The sequence below is a fragment of the Galeopterus variegatus genome, unplaced genomic scaffold (assembly GCF_000696425.1).
Source record: "Galeopterus variegatus unplaced genomic scaffold, G_variegatus-3.0.2 Scaffold1819, whole genome shotgun sequence".
Classification (NCBI taxonomy): Eukaryota; Metazoa; Chordata; class Mammalia; order Dermoptera; family Cynocephalidae; genus Galeopterus; species Galeopterus variegatus.
The window spans coordinates 193,117-209,932 of NW_007727930.1; the positions used below are offsets into that span (position 1 = coordinate 193,117).

Here is a 16,816-nt window from a genome sequence, read left to right on the forward strand (position 1 = left end):
CAACACCTTAAGGTGCGTAGCTGCCAGAGTCCAGCCACGAAACATTCAGCGAACCCACAAGGAGCAATGAGGAGGGTTAAACAAACATCCGCAAGAGCAGACGTGGTTATGGGAAGTCAGACAGGGATGGCAGGCGCTCTGCTGGGAAGCTGGGGCCCTGGAAGGGACAAGGGAGTTGCTGGAACTCAAATGGAGCCATTCACACTGTCGGAGCAGGGATTTGACACCCCCACTTCCCCCCCTTCAAACTCCAGCCTGGTGTCTCCTGTTGGCCAAACACCAGCAGAAGCTGGAAAAGTAGGGGGTCTGCTGACGCAGCCACCCAGGGAAGTCCCGGGGGGCCCAAGCCAATGGAGAATGCAGGTAACTCACTTGGGGGGACTCTGGCAAACGGCAGTAGAGTAGGCGACTCAATTTGGGACTTTCTTAGAGGGAGGGGGTGGGGCAAGGACAAAGAAGAGGGGGAGAGAGGAATGCCCCTTTGTGCCCCAAGGGCAGGAGAAAAGTGAAGACGAAGTAAAAAGACAAACCGCTTCACAGGCACTGGGCTTGACCCACCCCTAAAATAATCAAGTCCCCGCATTTCTCAGAGTGGCAGTGCCCTCACCTGGGAGCAATGTCAGGGAGCCCTAGAGCCCACCGCCAGGAGGCCTCCTGGTCCCCAAAGCTCGCCACGCCTCTCCGCTGCCCATCCAGCCCCCACTCCCCCTCGCACGCCCCTGCCATGCCCATGGGCCAGGCAGACACCGCCAATGGTAGAGCCACTGCCTGTCCACCACCTTAAATTCCCACCAGGGCGACACATACCCCTTTGTAAATATTTTTTTTAACATTCTTTGAACGTTTAGCACATTTCCACAACTCCCCCAGCCCAGTTTATTTGACTGGGTCTTCTTGGAATCCAAAAGTCCAGCAACTAAAACCGCGTGAACAAGGCTGGAGATGCCGCATTCTGCTCTCCCACCTGCGCCAGCTCTACTAGCCACCTGGGCCACCACGGCACGCAGAATCGGTGTCTTCAGGGAGCAGACCCTGCTCAGAACCCACCCTGTGAGCACAGTATGGCTTACCTTCTCCTAAATCACTCGCCGCCTCCCCAGGAGACTCAGGCATACTCAGCTTATGACCCTGGGCAGGTTATGTAACCTCTGTGCCTTACTCTCCTCATCTGTAAAATGGGAATAAGAATAGTAATTCCCTCACGGGGCTATTCAGGTAATCCATGTAATCACTCGGCCTCATCCCTGGTAAATGTTACCTACTGTCATAAGCAAATGGATGTGTACGCTTATCATTTGTAGAACAGCAAGGACGATGATTATCTTATGGTTTGCAGGGGGAGAGCTAGAGGGACAGGCACACATTAAATGAGACAATGTACCATTTTATTCCTTATAAAATATATTTCATATTGTTGCTGTAAAAACATTACATTTCACATTTTTTTAAAAAAATTTTTAACAGTAAAAATAATACTTGGAAGACAGCTGGGGGAAAGGCGCCAATAAGACAAATTCACAAATGGGATCTATCTCCCTCATCTTTTTTTTTTTTTTTGCCTTTTTTTTTTGCCCCTGTAAAGTCAGAACCTGGGATGACCAGAAAGTAACAGGACAGATTTCTTCCAACAAGCTGGTTTCCACATCCAAATTCATATAGTCCTCCAAGGAGTCAAGCTATAGACTCACCACAACGATTTGGCCATTGCTCAAAACACTTGGAAATTACAAAGTTGCTTTCAGAGCCAGTTTAAAAGCCATGTAATTAAATCCAAGCCATTTTACTTGATAGTCCTTCTGCTCTGCACCTGAGACCTCACCTGACCAGACATCATTCGCTGGACTCTCTCCGCACTGCGCACACATGGGCGTGCACCCAGCATCGTTAAGGCTGTTCAAGACACAACACCACAGGCTTGAAGGATAATTCCAAGAATTACTCTGGAGAAAGGGAACATCACTGGAACAAACTGTTTCCCAAGATAACTGCTTTGGAAATCAAGTCCTGTTAGTTTCAGGAGCACACCTGTGGCACCCCCGGCAGACAGATGCCGCTGCCCGGGGGGCTGGGCAGGAGGGATGTACGGAGATGAAGACAGGCATGACTGTGTGTGGATTCACAGCCACCCCCACCCTCCAGAAAGAAACAAATGGAGCAACCCCAAGCCAGACCATGTGTAACCAGCAGACAGCAACAGGATGCGAGAGCAGGTGGCAGGAAGGCGCAGGGAGCCCCTGCAGACGGAGAAGGCTGTGCCAGCACAGAGCAACACAACCACCTCAGCTGCGACGCTGTCCCACTGATTCCTGCCTTCTCGCTTCCTTTTCAGCCCTGCATACCAATGGCACGAGAAGCCTGCCCCACATCGAGGAAATCTTTGTATCCAGTTATATCCTCAGGGTACAAACTGGCGGCAGGGGGGAGATTAACAGCTTTTCTAAAGACGAGACTCAGCAAGAGCTCTGGTTAAGGGAAGGGAAGGGAAAGGAAGGGAAGACCCTCCTGGGCAGTCCCCACGGGCCAGCGGTAAGGTCTGAGGATGGGAAGGGAGGAGGATCGGGAAAAGCCCCTCACCTGCTGCCCACTCTTAATTCTCAAGGGACGTAAAGGGGCAGGGAAAGCCCTGGGCCACTCCTGGCTGGCCTGCTTTCGAGCTCTAGGAAGAGACAGAATTCCACATACATTTTTTTTTACTATGTTATAAAAATATACCCCATTACCACCAAAGACACCCGTGCATAAGTGCCTGTCCCTTCTGTCACCAACCCAGGTCATTACACCCTCCACAACATCACGCCCCTATTCTCAGGTCTGCAGGTTTTATAAGGCTGTTTTGGACCAACAAGCGTATGTGTGTTTCCCATGTGAAGCTGGCCCACGGGCCCTCAGTGGCCAGGTGTTTTCATTTGGGACTAAGAGGACGTCCTCATTGACAACCAAGGAGTGGATGCTGCCAAGCAGTCCCAGGAGAGCTGGCTCGGCAGGATTCCCTGAGCCCAACACATGGGACACAGGGCCAGGACTCATTCGTATCCAGATGGCGGGGCACCAGGTGGCCACATTCAAGGCCCTGAGGAATCCCCACACAAGTGACACTTAGAGGAAGGGGACTCCACCACAGAAACGTGCTGTGCTGTCAGGCTGGTTTGCTCAGTCTTCACGCATCACCAGCGGGCAGGGTGCGTAGCTCTTAGATCTCCCTCCTTCTCAACAAGAACAGCTTTGCTTATTAACCTCAGCACAGCCCAGTCTCCCCTAAATTCCTGTGGTCTCCAGAAACACCAGCGTCTTCCTCACAAGGTGTCCTCCATGTGAATCGCACGCCCACAAGGACCCTCTCCGAGGGAAACCCTTGGAGAAGCCCAGAGACAAAAAGGAGCCTCCAGGGTCTCAGGGCCACCCAAGTAAGGGAAGCTTTAATCCGTAAAGCCTTCCGGATACACATAAAAGAAAACAAAGTGTTTTAGGAGGTCCTTTCCATAACTGGAGGAGGAGATGTCTGGAGGGAGTTTCTTCAGGTAAGAAGAGGGTTTCCTCAGATACTGAAACCCTCCAGTAGTTCCTCAAGGAAAGAGGAAAGAATGATCAAGGTAGTGTTTAACTGCCACATTTCAAAAAGTGAATTCTTAGTAGCCTTTTGGCTATTTGGGGACAGTCTTTAAAAATCTGTTAGTCTGAGCTTTGAAAAGAAGCCATATAAGATTTGTTGGGATGCAACCCAACGTTGGAGGGAACCCAGATTCAAACAGCTGTCACCAAGAAGGGGTTTTCCTTTTACTTCCGTAGAAGCTGCCTGGACGGGGAAGTGGGGCCCCACCTGAAAAGCGCACAGACCCCCCCGCCTCCCGCCCCATCCAGGCAGTCCTGCTCTGAGTCAGCCAACAGCCAGAAACTTGGGTCTTTTTTAAAGAAAAGTAAAGAAAAATCTTGCTCACAGTCCTTTCTAGAAGAGTTGAGAGAGCAAAGAATTCACCAACTCAGCAGGAAAGAGCATGGGCTGTTCCTTCTTGATAGGAACAAGCTGATCCCCTGGAGACGGGGGCGTGGGGAAGGGACGGTCATTCATTCTTTGGTCTCCGGTTCGCTGCAGAATACCCTTGGTCAGTTTTGGCTCTCTCCTACTTTAGGGGAAAAAAAATTTTTTCATTTCTTTTAAAAAATAAAACATTCCCTCTTATAAGGGGAAAAACGTTTCGAGTGTTACACTTTAGCCAGCAGAGCCCACACCCCACACTCCTGCACTCTATCTTTCTGGTGTCAGCAGTGGGCTCAGTCCAGGAACCGCTGGCAGGCTTTCTTCCAGCGGCAGGCCGTGCACCACTGGTCCCGGTGCTCGATGCCATACACCTTGCGGCACTTCTTGGCCTCCCCACGGGCTTTCCTGCCAAGAGAGTCAGGGGAATATGGGAGTCACATGCTGGTGGCCAGACCTGGAGGACCAACAGGCAGAGTGAACAAGCAGACTGGAAGGGGTGGCTCCCCACGGAAGCCAGCGACCCAGGGGCTCAGAGGACCGAAGCCACCCTACTGGTGTGTCCTCCAACCAGGCTCCCCTCTGGGGACGAACCCTGGCGACCATAGTCGGGTGGACTCAGCGTCCATGCCACCAGTGCAGGCAGAGGACAGACACCAGAAGTCAGGACATGACAAAAGAGTCTCACCTGGCGCTGCTCTGGGCCCGAGGGGGAGACGTGACGATCAGGTGAGATTTCACTGCAGGTGGTGGCTGTGGGGGCTCACTGAAGCTGAGCGACCGGCTCCGGACCTGGACACGGGGAGAGGAGCCATCAGTGTACGCCGTGAGCATGAGGGCCATCCTGAGGACAGTGGGCCACGTTCTCCAGCCCCTCCCTGTGCTGCTGGGACCCAGAGCCTGCCCAGATACAGGGGTCCTCAGGGAGGACACTCCAGGGGGGGTGCTCTGGCAGCAGGGCCAGGTGTGGGGGAGGCTGGAGAGTGAGGGGCAGGCCTCTAAGCCACACTCAGGATCAAGCAGAGGCCAAGGGCAGGGTAGCCACCTGACCTGGCCACCTTCAGGGCTGCTCCCTGCAGGGCATTTAGACAGCTACTAAACATGGAACAAAGGCAGGCATCCCACTACCTCAGTGGTACCTTCTTGCAACTAGGTTTTAGAATGTGTTGCACCTCCCTGCAGGAGATACTGCTACCTAAGGTGCTCGTCCACAGTGGCCTGGAGATCCCCGGCCCAGCCTGCACAGCCTCTGCACACTCCTGTCGCCTGACACCCTCTTCCCCTCTGACTTCCCCACACTCTCTCCCTTCCTCTCCTCTCAGCATTAAAACCAGAACAAGCACCACAGACATTCAGGGCTAAATAGGTCACTGACACCCCAGCCTTGCCCAGTGATTTTGTTGGCAGGAAACCTGCTTGATCTGGGCACTCCTCTGGAAGCACCCTCCTTCCACCTTCTGAGAGGGGCCATGACTACCAGGGGAGGGGAGGGCAGGGCAAGGGAAGGGAAGGCACACGCAGACCTTCAGAAGTCTGGGGGCCAGGGACATGGCAGCAACCCCCGCCATGGCCAGGGGGGCGGCCTCCAGGCCTGACAGTGTGTGGAAGAGCCCTCAGCTTGTTCCAGGCCCCAGGAGAGCTGGTGGGCAGAGAGATGGGCACACTCACCGTAGAGAGGGAGCAGGCGGCAGAGGGGGTGGCAGCCCAGCTGACACTGGTGTAGATGTGCGGAGAGACGGGGATCTGAAAGGACGGCAGCGCCTGCGGGAGACAAGGGGGGAGTTGACCTGGGTTCCAGCTCAGGCAGTGGCCAGAGCCTGCCCGTGAGCCCTGTGATTTCCACAGCGGGAGGCACCTCGACATGGAAGGGAGATGACCGGGACATATCGGGACACACCAGATTAATGTTCCCGAGAGCAAAGTCAGAGTAGCCAACTCTTTGAAGTAGTCTCTTAGTGCAAGGCTACATCCTTGTTCTGGAACCCTCTGAGAGCGGGCTTACGAGCTAGCCTCATGACGTAAACTACTACAGCAGATTCACTTCTCAGCTGGATCACCCACCAAAAACATGCTACGGGCAGTTGCCAAAAGAAGTCCACAAGCCCTCTGAGTCTGGGATGAGAGATGGCATCCCCGGGCACCTACCTGAAGTTGCAACATCGTCATGAATACCCAGGTTTAAGTCTCCTTCTGAAAACCCAGCCACTGCCTGGGCCCCTCAAGGCCCGCTAGGCTGGAAGGTGGCCCAACACGACGTAGCTAAGTGGCCACTCATTCTAACGAGGAGAGCTGGCTCGTTTAGTAAAGGCTTTCTGATGGTGGGCACTGCTTCTTAATTACTAACTTGCAAGTCGGCCCAAAGTCCGATAAAACCAAGCTATTCAAAGGATTTTACGAGACACTAGCAGACAGCAAGCCACACGTTCATTGAGTAGCTACCATGTGCAGTGAAGCCCATCCTAAACATCGCCCCCTCTGTGACAACTTTCCCAACCACGTGGCAAAATAGCCCGGTCCCTCCTGTACCCACAACACTTTCTCGTGCCTGTAGGAAGTAGTATTTTGACTACTTGCTATAATCAATCATAATTACATGTGATTTCTCCCTCCAGCTAAACCATGCACTCCACAAGGGCTGGGACTTGTCTTACTCTATCTGAAAAGCTTACTTAGCCCAGTCCTGACACACAGCAGGTATTCAAAACACACGTGCTGGACTGTTTGCTACTGTGACACAGGGAGATTTGCTCTGGGAAGCCCAGCTACACTATTCCATCCCCTCCTGTAAGCAGCAATGTGATGATTCCCGAGCCCAAATCCATCTACCTGGCTACATAGGGGTTCAGCGAGATTCCTAGTGACCACTCACGACAGTTACTGATGTAGAACTCTGGGAATTCCCACATTTACTGAGAGTGAAATCAGTTTTCTTTTCCTTCTTTGTAGGGGAGATTAGCAATGTAGCCAAAGGGCCCAGCCTCTGTCAGGGTGGTCAGTGGCCTGTGATCGGGCTGACCAGCAACCAGTCAGACAACAGCCTGCACCCCATACCTGGTAGGCATGGTCAGCCTGAATGTGCCAGAAGGAGCCAGGAGCCGACTTGCTGAGAGCACCCGAGGGCAGGGAGGACTCCAGGCCAGGGTGCTCCGGGCCGGAGGACTGGGCTTTGGGCGGAGCTGGTGGAAGAGTGGCCGGGGGCAGGCTGGTCACACTGGGGGTGGGAGGTGGCTCAGCAGTGGGAGTCCTGGGGGCAGAGATGCCCACGGTGGCAGCAGCAGATTCCTCCTTCATCTGCACCTCTGTGTAGTAGAAGTCCTCCTCCCGCTTGAACTGGTCAGAGTCCACAGTGTCCCTGCATGGCAGGCAGATGTGGTCAGTATAGGGACCCCAGGGAAACTGAGTCACAGGAGGGAAGTGATTGTTGGGGCCACCTGGCGAGTCAGGGAAGGAGCCTGAGAGAACATCCAGGAGCCCCACTCCTGATGGGTGTTGCAGGGGATTATGTGCCGCACATCAGGAGATGGTTTCTCCTGGCACCTACAGCCTGTCCTCTCACAGGACACACACCAGCCTCTCCTCTGAGTGCTGTCATGAGCCCTCTCAGGCCTCGCCCTCTGCAGACGTGCTCTCCCCTGGGGTGCGAGGCAGTTCTCGCCACGAGTGGAGGTGCGCTAGGCCCTGCTCTGCAAAGAAACGAGGAGGCCCTGGTGCCAGAGTGGGCACTGAAGGAGACCCGTCTCCCGGGGGCAGCAAGTATGGTTCTTGGCCACTGCACATCTTGGCCACAGGGTCTCGCCAGTGAGTGAACCAAATTACCCTGTTTCTACCCAGGACTGTCTTGCTTCCCACAGTGAGGCAAGAAGACACATGCACAAGACGCACTGAGCATCCCTCCCATCAAGAGCACCACCGCAGACCAGGAAAGGCCTCCCACCCCCGAGCAAGGACAGTTCCCCGACAGCACGACAGCGGCCAGGGACAGACCCCAGGTGGTGTTCTTGGCAAGATTTCCTTGAAGCGTGCGGAGCTGTGGGTGGTGGGGAGTTAGCGGGGTGGAGGAACCAGACAGCACCTACCCCAGGTGGAGGGCTTTCACATGTCGTTTGATGCCCACGATGGAGCGAAGGACTTTGCCACAGCTTGGCCACAGGCACTTGTACATCACCTTCACGGAGTTCTAGGGGAAAAGGAAGACCAGGTAACTGGGAGAAATGCTCCCTCACCCCTCTCTCATCCTTATCTAGCTGGATGCCATCTTCTGTCCAACCCAACAAAAGCCTCCAGGGAACGGTTCTCTGGGACCAGAGAAACTGACAACCAGGGCCCAGAAAGCCCGGTACTAAGAGATGGTCCTAGCAGCCAACAGCAGTGCTTGGTGCTGTGGCTAAGACCCCGAAGAGGCCTCCCATGCACAGGCCTCCACCGGAATGCAAGAAAGAAGGCAGGAACTGGGATGGGGGCCAAAAAGGAAAAGGACCCAGCATTAAAGAGGAGGAGTAGGCTCCTGGGAATATCACAAGGTCACAGAAGCAGCCACAATAAGCTGAAATAGGAGGATGCCCGAGGACATCGAGGACCCAGGGGTTCCCCTCCCTTTCCCTCCACGCTGGCCATCCCCATGGACATCAGCCCCCGCCCGGGCTCACACCCACACCACAGTCGCACCATCGCGTACCCTCCTCTTCCGTGGGGCTGGTTCATCCAACAGGAAAGGGTCAGGATCAGTCTCAAAGCCGTGATCAGTCTGGGGAGAACCAAAGGCGTCCCCCAAATACTTGGGGCTGGCCTGGGGGTGGGGGGGCGAAGGCGTGGAGATGCCGCTGCCCCCGCTCCAGTGCCCGCTGGTGGTGCTGCTGCCACTGTCCGACACGTCGCCACCCTCCCTCCACGGGTCGCAGGCCCCACGGGAAGCTGGCCGGGAAAGAAGATGAGAGGACACTCAAGGGCTTGTCCCCAGGCAAAAAAAAGAAAAAAGAAAAAAACACACCAAAAGCCTCTCCTTTCTGAGCTTCAGCAGACACGGGGAGGGTCCACTCATCACAGCAACTTCTATTGGAAGAAGTGCCCAGCCCTAGTGGATGTTTCTGCACGGCCTGCCTGGGCATCACAGACCAACACATGCACACTGCCACTTCGTTGTGCACAGTATTGACAGGAGGAGAGCCTAGTTAATTATATGTTAAAAAAGCAGGGGAGGGGAGAGCCTCTCCTGCCTCTGGGCCCAAGTGAGAACACTCAGCAGCACAGGGACGGCTTGAAGCGCTTTCCTGCAGCTGAGAGGGGATGGACAGCCGATTTAAAGAGCATCTTGCCCAGCTTTCTTGAAGAGTGCCTTTCGATCCTTTAAACCCAGGCAAGTCCATGGAAACCTGCGAGTGGAAAGAAGCCACTCAGCTCTCAGAGCTCCAGGAGGGTGCAACGTTTCCCAAAGCTAGCTGCGGCCCAGGTGGCCCCTGCTTTTATCCAGAAGTAACACGTCTGGAGCAGGAAAGGCGAGCTCCGAGAGCAATTCCAAAAATCCCACGGGGACAGGAGGCTGTTGTGCCTGGCATGGCCCGGAAGCAGCTGCCTGCTCCCTGGGTGCATCTGACTGGAAGGACGGACACAGGTGTGCAGAATTTTCTGTTCTTAAACTGCCCATCCACAGGCTGCTTCAGGCCCAATCCAGACTCTCATTCCTAGGCCATAAATCTGGATTAATTTATAGGATAGGAGAAACTGCAATTCTGATACACAGAGACACCGAGAGGAAAAAACTACGCATCTCTGAAAGCCCCAACTCCCAACAGAGCCTCCTCCTCTGGATTCCAAGATTGACTAATGGCAGTCCTTGTGGCCAGAATAAAACCCCACTGCCTTTCTCTCCTCCTGCTCTATATTCCAAACTGCATCTGTGCGAACCGAGACACCTGGAACAGACCTCCGCTTCCCATGTGTCCAATCCAGGCCCTCCCAGCAGAAGCCCACCCAAAAGGAATGGGCTAGAGAAAGCACCCTCCCCTCCCCAAATATCACTGCAATGTCTCAAAGCTATCACTTTCCCTTCCTGGAAACTAAGAGGTTGTGACCTCTACACGTGGGCTTAAAACAAGGGAGACTTCAGGGCAGAAGTCCACAACCAACAACAATACAAGGGGCCACGCACATCCACACAGGAGACCTATCAGGGAGACAGAGCCAGGAGCAGGACACTACGTCCAGGTGAACGGGACTCGGGACAAAGGGCAGGTCAGCCAGCAGGCAAACCCGCAAAGACAGCAGCCCTTTCCCCGAGGAGCCACCTCGAATGGCTCAAATGCTAAAACAAGCAGATTGGCTACAAAGGAAGCAAATATATACAACAAAGCAGAGTCATCACAAATTGACCTTGCAAGTTACACGGTGAACATGTGCGATTCCTCCTCTGGTCATAAGTTTTCTCAGGACAGACACAACATAAAATATTCTATGCCACGAAAACACCAAAGTACTCCACTGCAATCACACAGCACTGAGAGTTAAGAAATATTTACAACCCCTCTGTTCTTTGCACGCATGCGCGCGCGCGCGCTCACACACACACACACACACACACACACTAACTACATGATCCTAAAACAGACACCAAAGAGAGTAGGTGACTTCTGTGTAAATAGTATCCATGATTAGAGAAAGGTTTTTGGTTGTTGTGTACACCTCACTTGGCAGAATTACTTTCAGAAAATCAGCTGCCAAGGAACCCTTATTTTTCCACTGACTTCAACTATAAAATCAGAAATGTATTGTAATGGACAAAAATCTTCAACAGACATAAAAAATTTCTTTCAGAAAGGGATGTAAGATGTCAGGATTATGGCATAGTATCAGTGAGATCCATATTGTTGGTGTGTGTGCGTATATGTGTACACATGTATCATACATGCACACATAAACACACACTCCTGATGGAAACTGGCCTCATGATCTTCTTTCTTTTTAGGACACTTTCCTGGATCTTCCTCCTGTTGACCAACATCCTGGATCTCCTAAGCCTGCAGAATTTCCTGAGGACTTACATTGAACCCTCTTGTTTTGCGGGTGCTGACAGCAGGCATGTCCTCCTGGGCGTCACAGCCAGGAGCCCTCACAGCACAGTGACTTCTACTAGCAGCCTCGTCACCGACCACAGGCTTTGGGTGAAGTACATAAGTTCGCTTTCTCTGTCCTTTTATTTACTTTCTATCTAGGGAGATTACTCATGAGGGACACTTGTAAAGGTGACTTTCCTCCTGGTATGTGCGCAAAACTAATTCCATATTTTCCTACAAGCTTTTAAGTAGCTTGCAATTCAGTCAGATCTCCCCACTGGAAAAGTTCTTCACTGGGAGTAAGGTAGGCCAGCCCTATAACAAATTTCCAAAGCCAATGCAGGTTACTACCAGTGCCGTCAAACTACTGATACCCAGCAACCCTTCTTCCCCCAGTATTACAGATAAAGTTATTTTGGGGTGACAACTAGAAAATTTTTGTTTTAATTTATAAATTTGCCTTGAAGTCATAGTATTGGTCCTTGGCCTGGAGGCCCACACTAAATTTACAAAGCTGAATTAGGCACTTGGAACAGGGGCATGAATCTTCTGAGGCCACTAGGGGACCATTTAAGTATATCTCTACCTTTGTGAACTAAATATTCCTCTACTGGCCCCGTTCAGGCCCCCACCAAAGTGCCACATCCCTCACTCCCATAGAAGAACTTACTCCAATGGCCACTGTGGCTCAGTCCCGTGCTCAATCATCTTCACAACACACCAGGAAGCCTCTCCCCAGATTAGGAAACTGAGGAAGAAGAATGGAAGCATCTGACTCGATGGTACTCAGCCAGTCCAAGGTGCCAGTGAGAAGAGCCTTGGAAATCCTATTGCCAGGCCGGTAATTCCAGCAATCAGCTGCTCAAAGCAGAGGATGTCATTTATGGGCCTCTGTCACACCCAGAACCCAGTGAAGCCCCGCCTGCTCACCAGAGAAGTTGGCCTCGGCCCCAGGAGGACTCTGCACGATGGGGCTGCAGGACAGGGACGTCAGCACCATGGCGGCCATCATCTCGTCCATTTCCACCGCGTCCGACTTCCTGGATGCAAGAGGGTGAGTGGGGAAGCTTACTTTCTGGGAAGGCTGGCCGTGGTCCCCGCAGAACGAGACCCCACTTCCAGTTATTTTCATGCCGTCATCTCGCATTTCTGGACTGTCCCCGCTGAGACCCCACTCCAGTCAACCAGTGAGAGCCCAAGTAGCATGAGGTGAGTGACACGTGAAGGTCTCTCCTCATTCCTCACGGACAATACTCATTCTGCACAACCTTTACGACAACAGTCAACCCCAGGACGAGCAGGTCGCTGCTGACACCCTGAGGCAGCTCATTCTCCTATGACTTCACTCCTAACTCTGCGGCTTAAAATGGAGAATTTGGCCAGCTTGTTAGCTCAGTTGGTTAGAGAGCAGCCTTATAACACCAAAGTCATGGGTTCAGATCCTACTACCAGCCAGTCACCAAAAAAAAAAAAAAAAAAATGGAGAGTTTTATTTGAGGGGAAAGAGAGAAGGGTCAGAACTATGAAATAAAGCATGGGGCTAACACACGGCCACCAGAATTCAAAAGCACTTGAGTCACCTCCTTTCCCCATCTCATATTTAAATTTAAGAGGTAACGATTAACCAATTTCTTCCTCCCCTCCTTCAAGAACAAGGCATTCTGACAGCTTCCGAATGTCAACAGAACCTGTTTCATAAGCCAATGAGCAAATAAACCAGAAACACCAAGATAAATCTCCCACTGCAAGTCTCAGTGCTTTATACAGTAGAGTTCTATAACATTTTCCATATAATTTTTTAAAAATCCATATACCGGTACACCACCTGGAAGTAATAAAATTAAAACTGTAAGTTGATGCTAAAGTATTGGAAAAAGTCTGAAATAAACTTCTAGGTGGTCCATTTCAAAGGATTAGATTAATTCATTTTTACAGTTCAGGTCCACTAAAATATGTGACTGGGTCTGAAGCAGCTATACCAAAACTATTCATATATTAAACATATTAGCACCTCTATTTTTGTATGATATTTGAATTTTCATTTGCATAGAACAGAAGAACAAATTCTTTGCTGGCATTCCACTGAATACACAATCGTGAATATTGTTGCTGTGATCTGGTCTCACGGGGTCTCCTGTCAATAACAGCGGCAGCCACAGGCAAACACAGAGAGAGAGAGACGGACAAGGGCTTAGCAGCCTGCACATCTTGTCCATAAAACAATCTCGGTTGGCAGATTTTCTTTTTAAATCTTAAAAGATCAATGTACACAGAGCATACAAAATAGAAATTAGGATATATATTCTCAGAGAAAAGGCATATCATAAAATTCTATAGCAAAAGATACACCCTTCATTCAATACTGATGGTCCAAATATCTAAGCCAGCGGTCAGTGTTCTATGGGCCGGGGGCCAAACACAGCCTGCTGCCTGTTTTTGTATGGCTTGTGAGTTAAGGATGGTTTTACATTTTTAAATGGCTTAAAAAAAATCAAAGAAGAATATATTTTTTGACACGCCATTCATGAAAATCATACAAAATCAAAATTTTATAGAGGATCCATAAATAAAGCTTTACTGGAGCACAACCGTGTCCATTTCTTTACATATTGTCTGTGGCTGGGTGGACCCCATTGTAGCAGAGCTGAGTAGCTGGACACATATTGTTTGGCCCACAAAGCCTAAATTATTTACTACCTGGCCCATTCAGGACAAATTTGCTGACTCCCTATCTAAGCTGACTTCCCCATCTCTCATGAAGAACTATGTGCTGACTTTACTGTAAGCATAAATGTGGGAGAAAACAGCCCTTCACCAAACCAGAGATACAGCACCCATAATAGAGTTATGGGGAAGAAAAGACCCAATTCTGGCTTTCTTAAAAGGGTGCTCCTCCCTGTAACCCATTTGTCCAATACCTTGGTGACCAGACGCCTCGGAATCCCACATCCCTTCCCCCATTACAAGGCAGCCCACACCTCGCCACCCACACGCCTCCCCAGCCCAGGGTCTCCCACACAGACCTCTTTGGGACGTCAATGTTCCTGGAGACAGGCCTGTAGGCCGGCGCCTGGGCTCCGGGCTCCAGGGGTGGTGCCTGTGGGCCGGGGCCCTGCAGCCCTGCCAGCCACGCTTCCTCTGCCCTGCAGCAGATCTGCAGCTTCTGGTCCAACAGCCAGACGGTCACCTTGTCCTCTGCCCAGCTGTGTTGCTCCACCAGCCCTGCGCACTCTTGACCCCCATACCACACGTAAACCTGGGGGTGAGGGACAGCAATCAGGGTCAGCACTCAGAGTTCTCACCCCAAAGTTCTCAAGCGCCCCACATTCCAGGAGTCAGGATCCACCTGCCACAAACTGCATCCTCTGACTCACTTATCTTTAATCCAGGCAGATGTTTCAGGCACCTGCCACCCACCTGAGCACCCAGACTAGCAGGTCTGCTGTGGGTTGACTGAATTGTGCCCCCCACGGTTCAAGTACTGGAAGCTTAATCCCCACTGTGACTGTTAAGAGGGTGGGAAATCCTATTACAGTCATTGAAAGGTGAGGCCTTGAAGAGGTGATTGGATTGTAGGACCATGGAGTAGAGAATGGATTAATAATGGTGGTCACGGGCATGGTTCTGAGGGCTTTAAAAGGAGAGCACATAAAGAACTCTCTCCCATTTTTTCGCAATTGTGATACCCTGCCGTCACTGTTGCCACCACCAAGGCCTTCACCAAATATGTTCCCTGGACTCTGGACTTCCCAGCTTCCAAAAATGTAAGCAATAAATTTCATTTTCTTTACAAAGTACCCAGTTCCAGGTATTTTGTTATAAGCAACAAAAAAAGACTAATAAAGGGCCCTTATAAACTCCTTAGACTGAAGGACGGTGGACATGTCGGTTTCTGGGATCTTCTGTGGATTCTGCATCCTCTCCGCCTGTCCTCTGCAGCCCTGCATGTCTGCGGGTGCCCGGCTGCTGCCCTGAGTTACTCCTACCCTGCACTCTTCCCTTCAGAGAAGCTGCGTCAAGCTGGGGACAAGCTAGAGGCAGGGGGAGGATGACCTCTCGCGAAGGGTACCTGGAAGTTGGCGAGTCGCCTCATCTTGCGGGAAAAGAGGCCTGCAGGACACAAACCTTGTCAGGGAGACATATGGAGTCTCTATTTATGGGCCTTTGAGAAGGCAGCGAAAGAGAAACCCTCGCACCTGGGTCTAGTGATCAATCAGACCCAGGGGACAACTGGGCCCTGCCACAAGGGGAGGGACACTGGAAAAGGAAATTGAACTTGAATTCCAAATAAACATCTTCATCTCTTTAAACCACCTAAAGGTCACTGAAAAATGCAACTTTCTCTGACTCTTAAACCTGAGGTCCTTTCTCCTGTGGTGTAAAGTTGCAGACTGATGCAGACAAAGAGAAACCGTGGTAAGGCCATGCTCCACACTGAGATCCTGCACACCCCAGAACACTGTGCCACCTGCTCCTCCTGCATCTGCACATCCTCTCAGGCAGCCCGAGAGCCCATGTGCCTGGAGGACAAACGTCTGCACTCAAACTCCAGAGAATTTCTGGCCCATCACTTGGGTCACCCCTGGCATCAGGAGATCAGATGCCTGCCCATGTTGGGATCCACCTACCTTCTGCCCAGGCTGGAAGACCACCTGTTGGAGGCCTGAGGTGCCGGGAGCCTTGAGGACCTCCTTGGGCTGCTCTTGGCAGGGAGGGTCCTTAGAGGCGAGGAAGGGCTGGGGAGCGGCACCGTCCAGCAGCTCCACCTGCAGCTCCGAGGGCAGGGCAGCCCCTGATGGCCCATCTGAGGCACTGGGTCCCAACACTCGGGCTCCTAGGAGGGACCGCTTACCAAGGCGCCGGGACAGCACGCTGGCCATGCTGCTGCTCCCCTGGGGAGACAAAGGAGACACAGAGTCCTTTATCCATCATCTGTAGGAATTAGGAAGCTTTCAGCACGGAGCCCTGTGCCCAGCACAAGCAAGCAAGTGTCCATTAAAATGAATGAAACATTTTTAAATAACTGTCACCATTTTTCCTTTTTACAAAGGTAATATACCCTTTCCTAGTAGGATGTTTAGAAAATGCTGAGAAACACAAAGAAAAACCCTTCACAAACCTGACTCCCAAAGATGCCCGCTTTTCCCATACAACAGTCCACGTTCCTTCTATACACATATTTACATACTTTTATTTCTGTAAAAATGGGATCATCGGTAAAGTGAATGTTCACTTAACTGTGTAAGTTTTACTGTATCGTTAAATGTTATTCTATCAAACCACATTGAGAAGCCACATGGTATTTTCTTAGACGGATGGGTTAGGGCTAATTTAACATGTCCCCTGTTACTGCACCTGAAGGCTGTCTGCAGTGTCCTGCTGTCCAGCTGCTCTGCCTGCACTGAGCGTCCTCTGAGCTGAACCTCAGCACACACGCACCAATAGCTGCTTGCTCAGGTGAAGTTCCCAGATATACTATCACTAGGTCAAAGCTTGAGGACACATGTTGGCTACACACAGATACTCAAGCTCACTTAGCTTCAGAACTGCAAAGACCCACAGAAACGAACCATGCTACTCTCCTCATCTCACACCTGAGGACACTAACTGAGAGCTAAGTGACTGGTTCATGGTGACAGAGGTAGCTGGTGCCAGGGCCTGAGGGGCAGATCCCTCCCAGAGGACCCAGCTCCCCTGCCCCTGCTCCCAGGCCTGGCTGGGCCGCCCTCCTTCTCCAGAGCATTCTGGGCACCTCAGCCGTCCTCACTGCATCTACTCAGTCCCCAAGCACATGCCT

General features: G+C 51.7%; 1 protein-coding gene across 1 annotated transcript; it reads right to left on the bottom strand.

Annotated features, from left to right (window-relative positions):
* Positions 1 to 3,057: 3,057 nt before the first annotated feature.
* Positions 3,058 to 15,946, bottom strand: ZNF395 (zinc finger protein 395). Its single transcript, XM_008579134.1, has 9 exons — positions 15,648 to 15,946; positions 14,043 to 14,275; positions 11,950 to 12,059; positions 8,649 to 8,884; positions 8,050 to 8,150; positions 7,025 to 7,325; positions 5,642 to 5,734; positions 4,662 to 4,765; positions 3,058 to 4,381 (listed from the first exon to the last, which is right to left on the bottom strand). Exons 1-9 carry the CDS (start codon positions 15,897 to 15,899, stop codon positions 4,270 to 4,272), a joined length of 1,542 nt encoding a protein of 513 aa, XP_008577356.1. The 5' UTR covers positions 15,900 to 15,946; the 3' UTR covers positions 3,058 to 4,269.
* Between the last annotated feature and the right edge of the window lie 870 nt (positions 15,947 to 16,816).

Coding starts and splice junctions, on each gene's coding strand:
- ZNF395 (XM_008579134.1), bottom strand. CDS start 15,899: ATGGCCAGCGTGCTGTCCCGGCGCCTTGGTAAGCGGTCCCTCCTAGGA. Junction 12,060..14,042: donor AACATTGACGTCCCAAAGAG/GTCTGTGTGGGA, acceptor TCTTGCATCCAG/GAAGTCGGACGCGGTGGAAA. Junction 4,382..4,661: donor CGGGCCCAGAGCAGCGCCAG/GTGAGACTCTTT, acceptor CTCTCTTGGCAG/GAAAGCCCGTGGGGAGGCCA.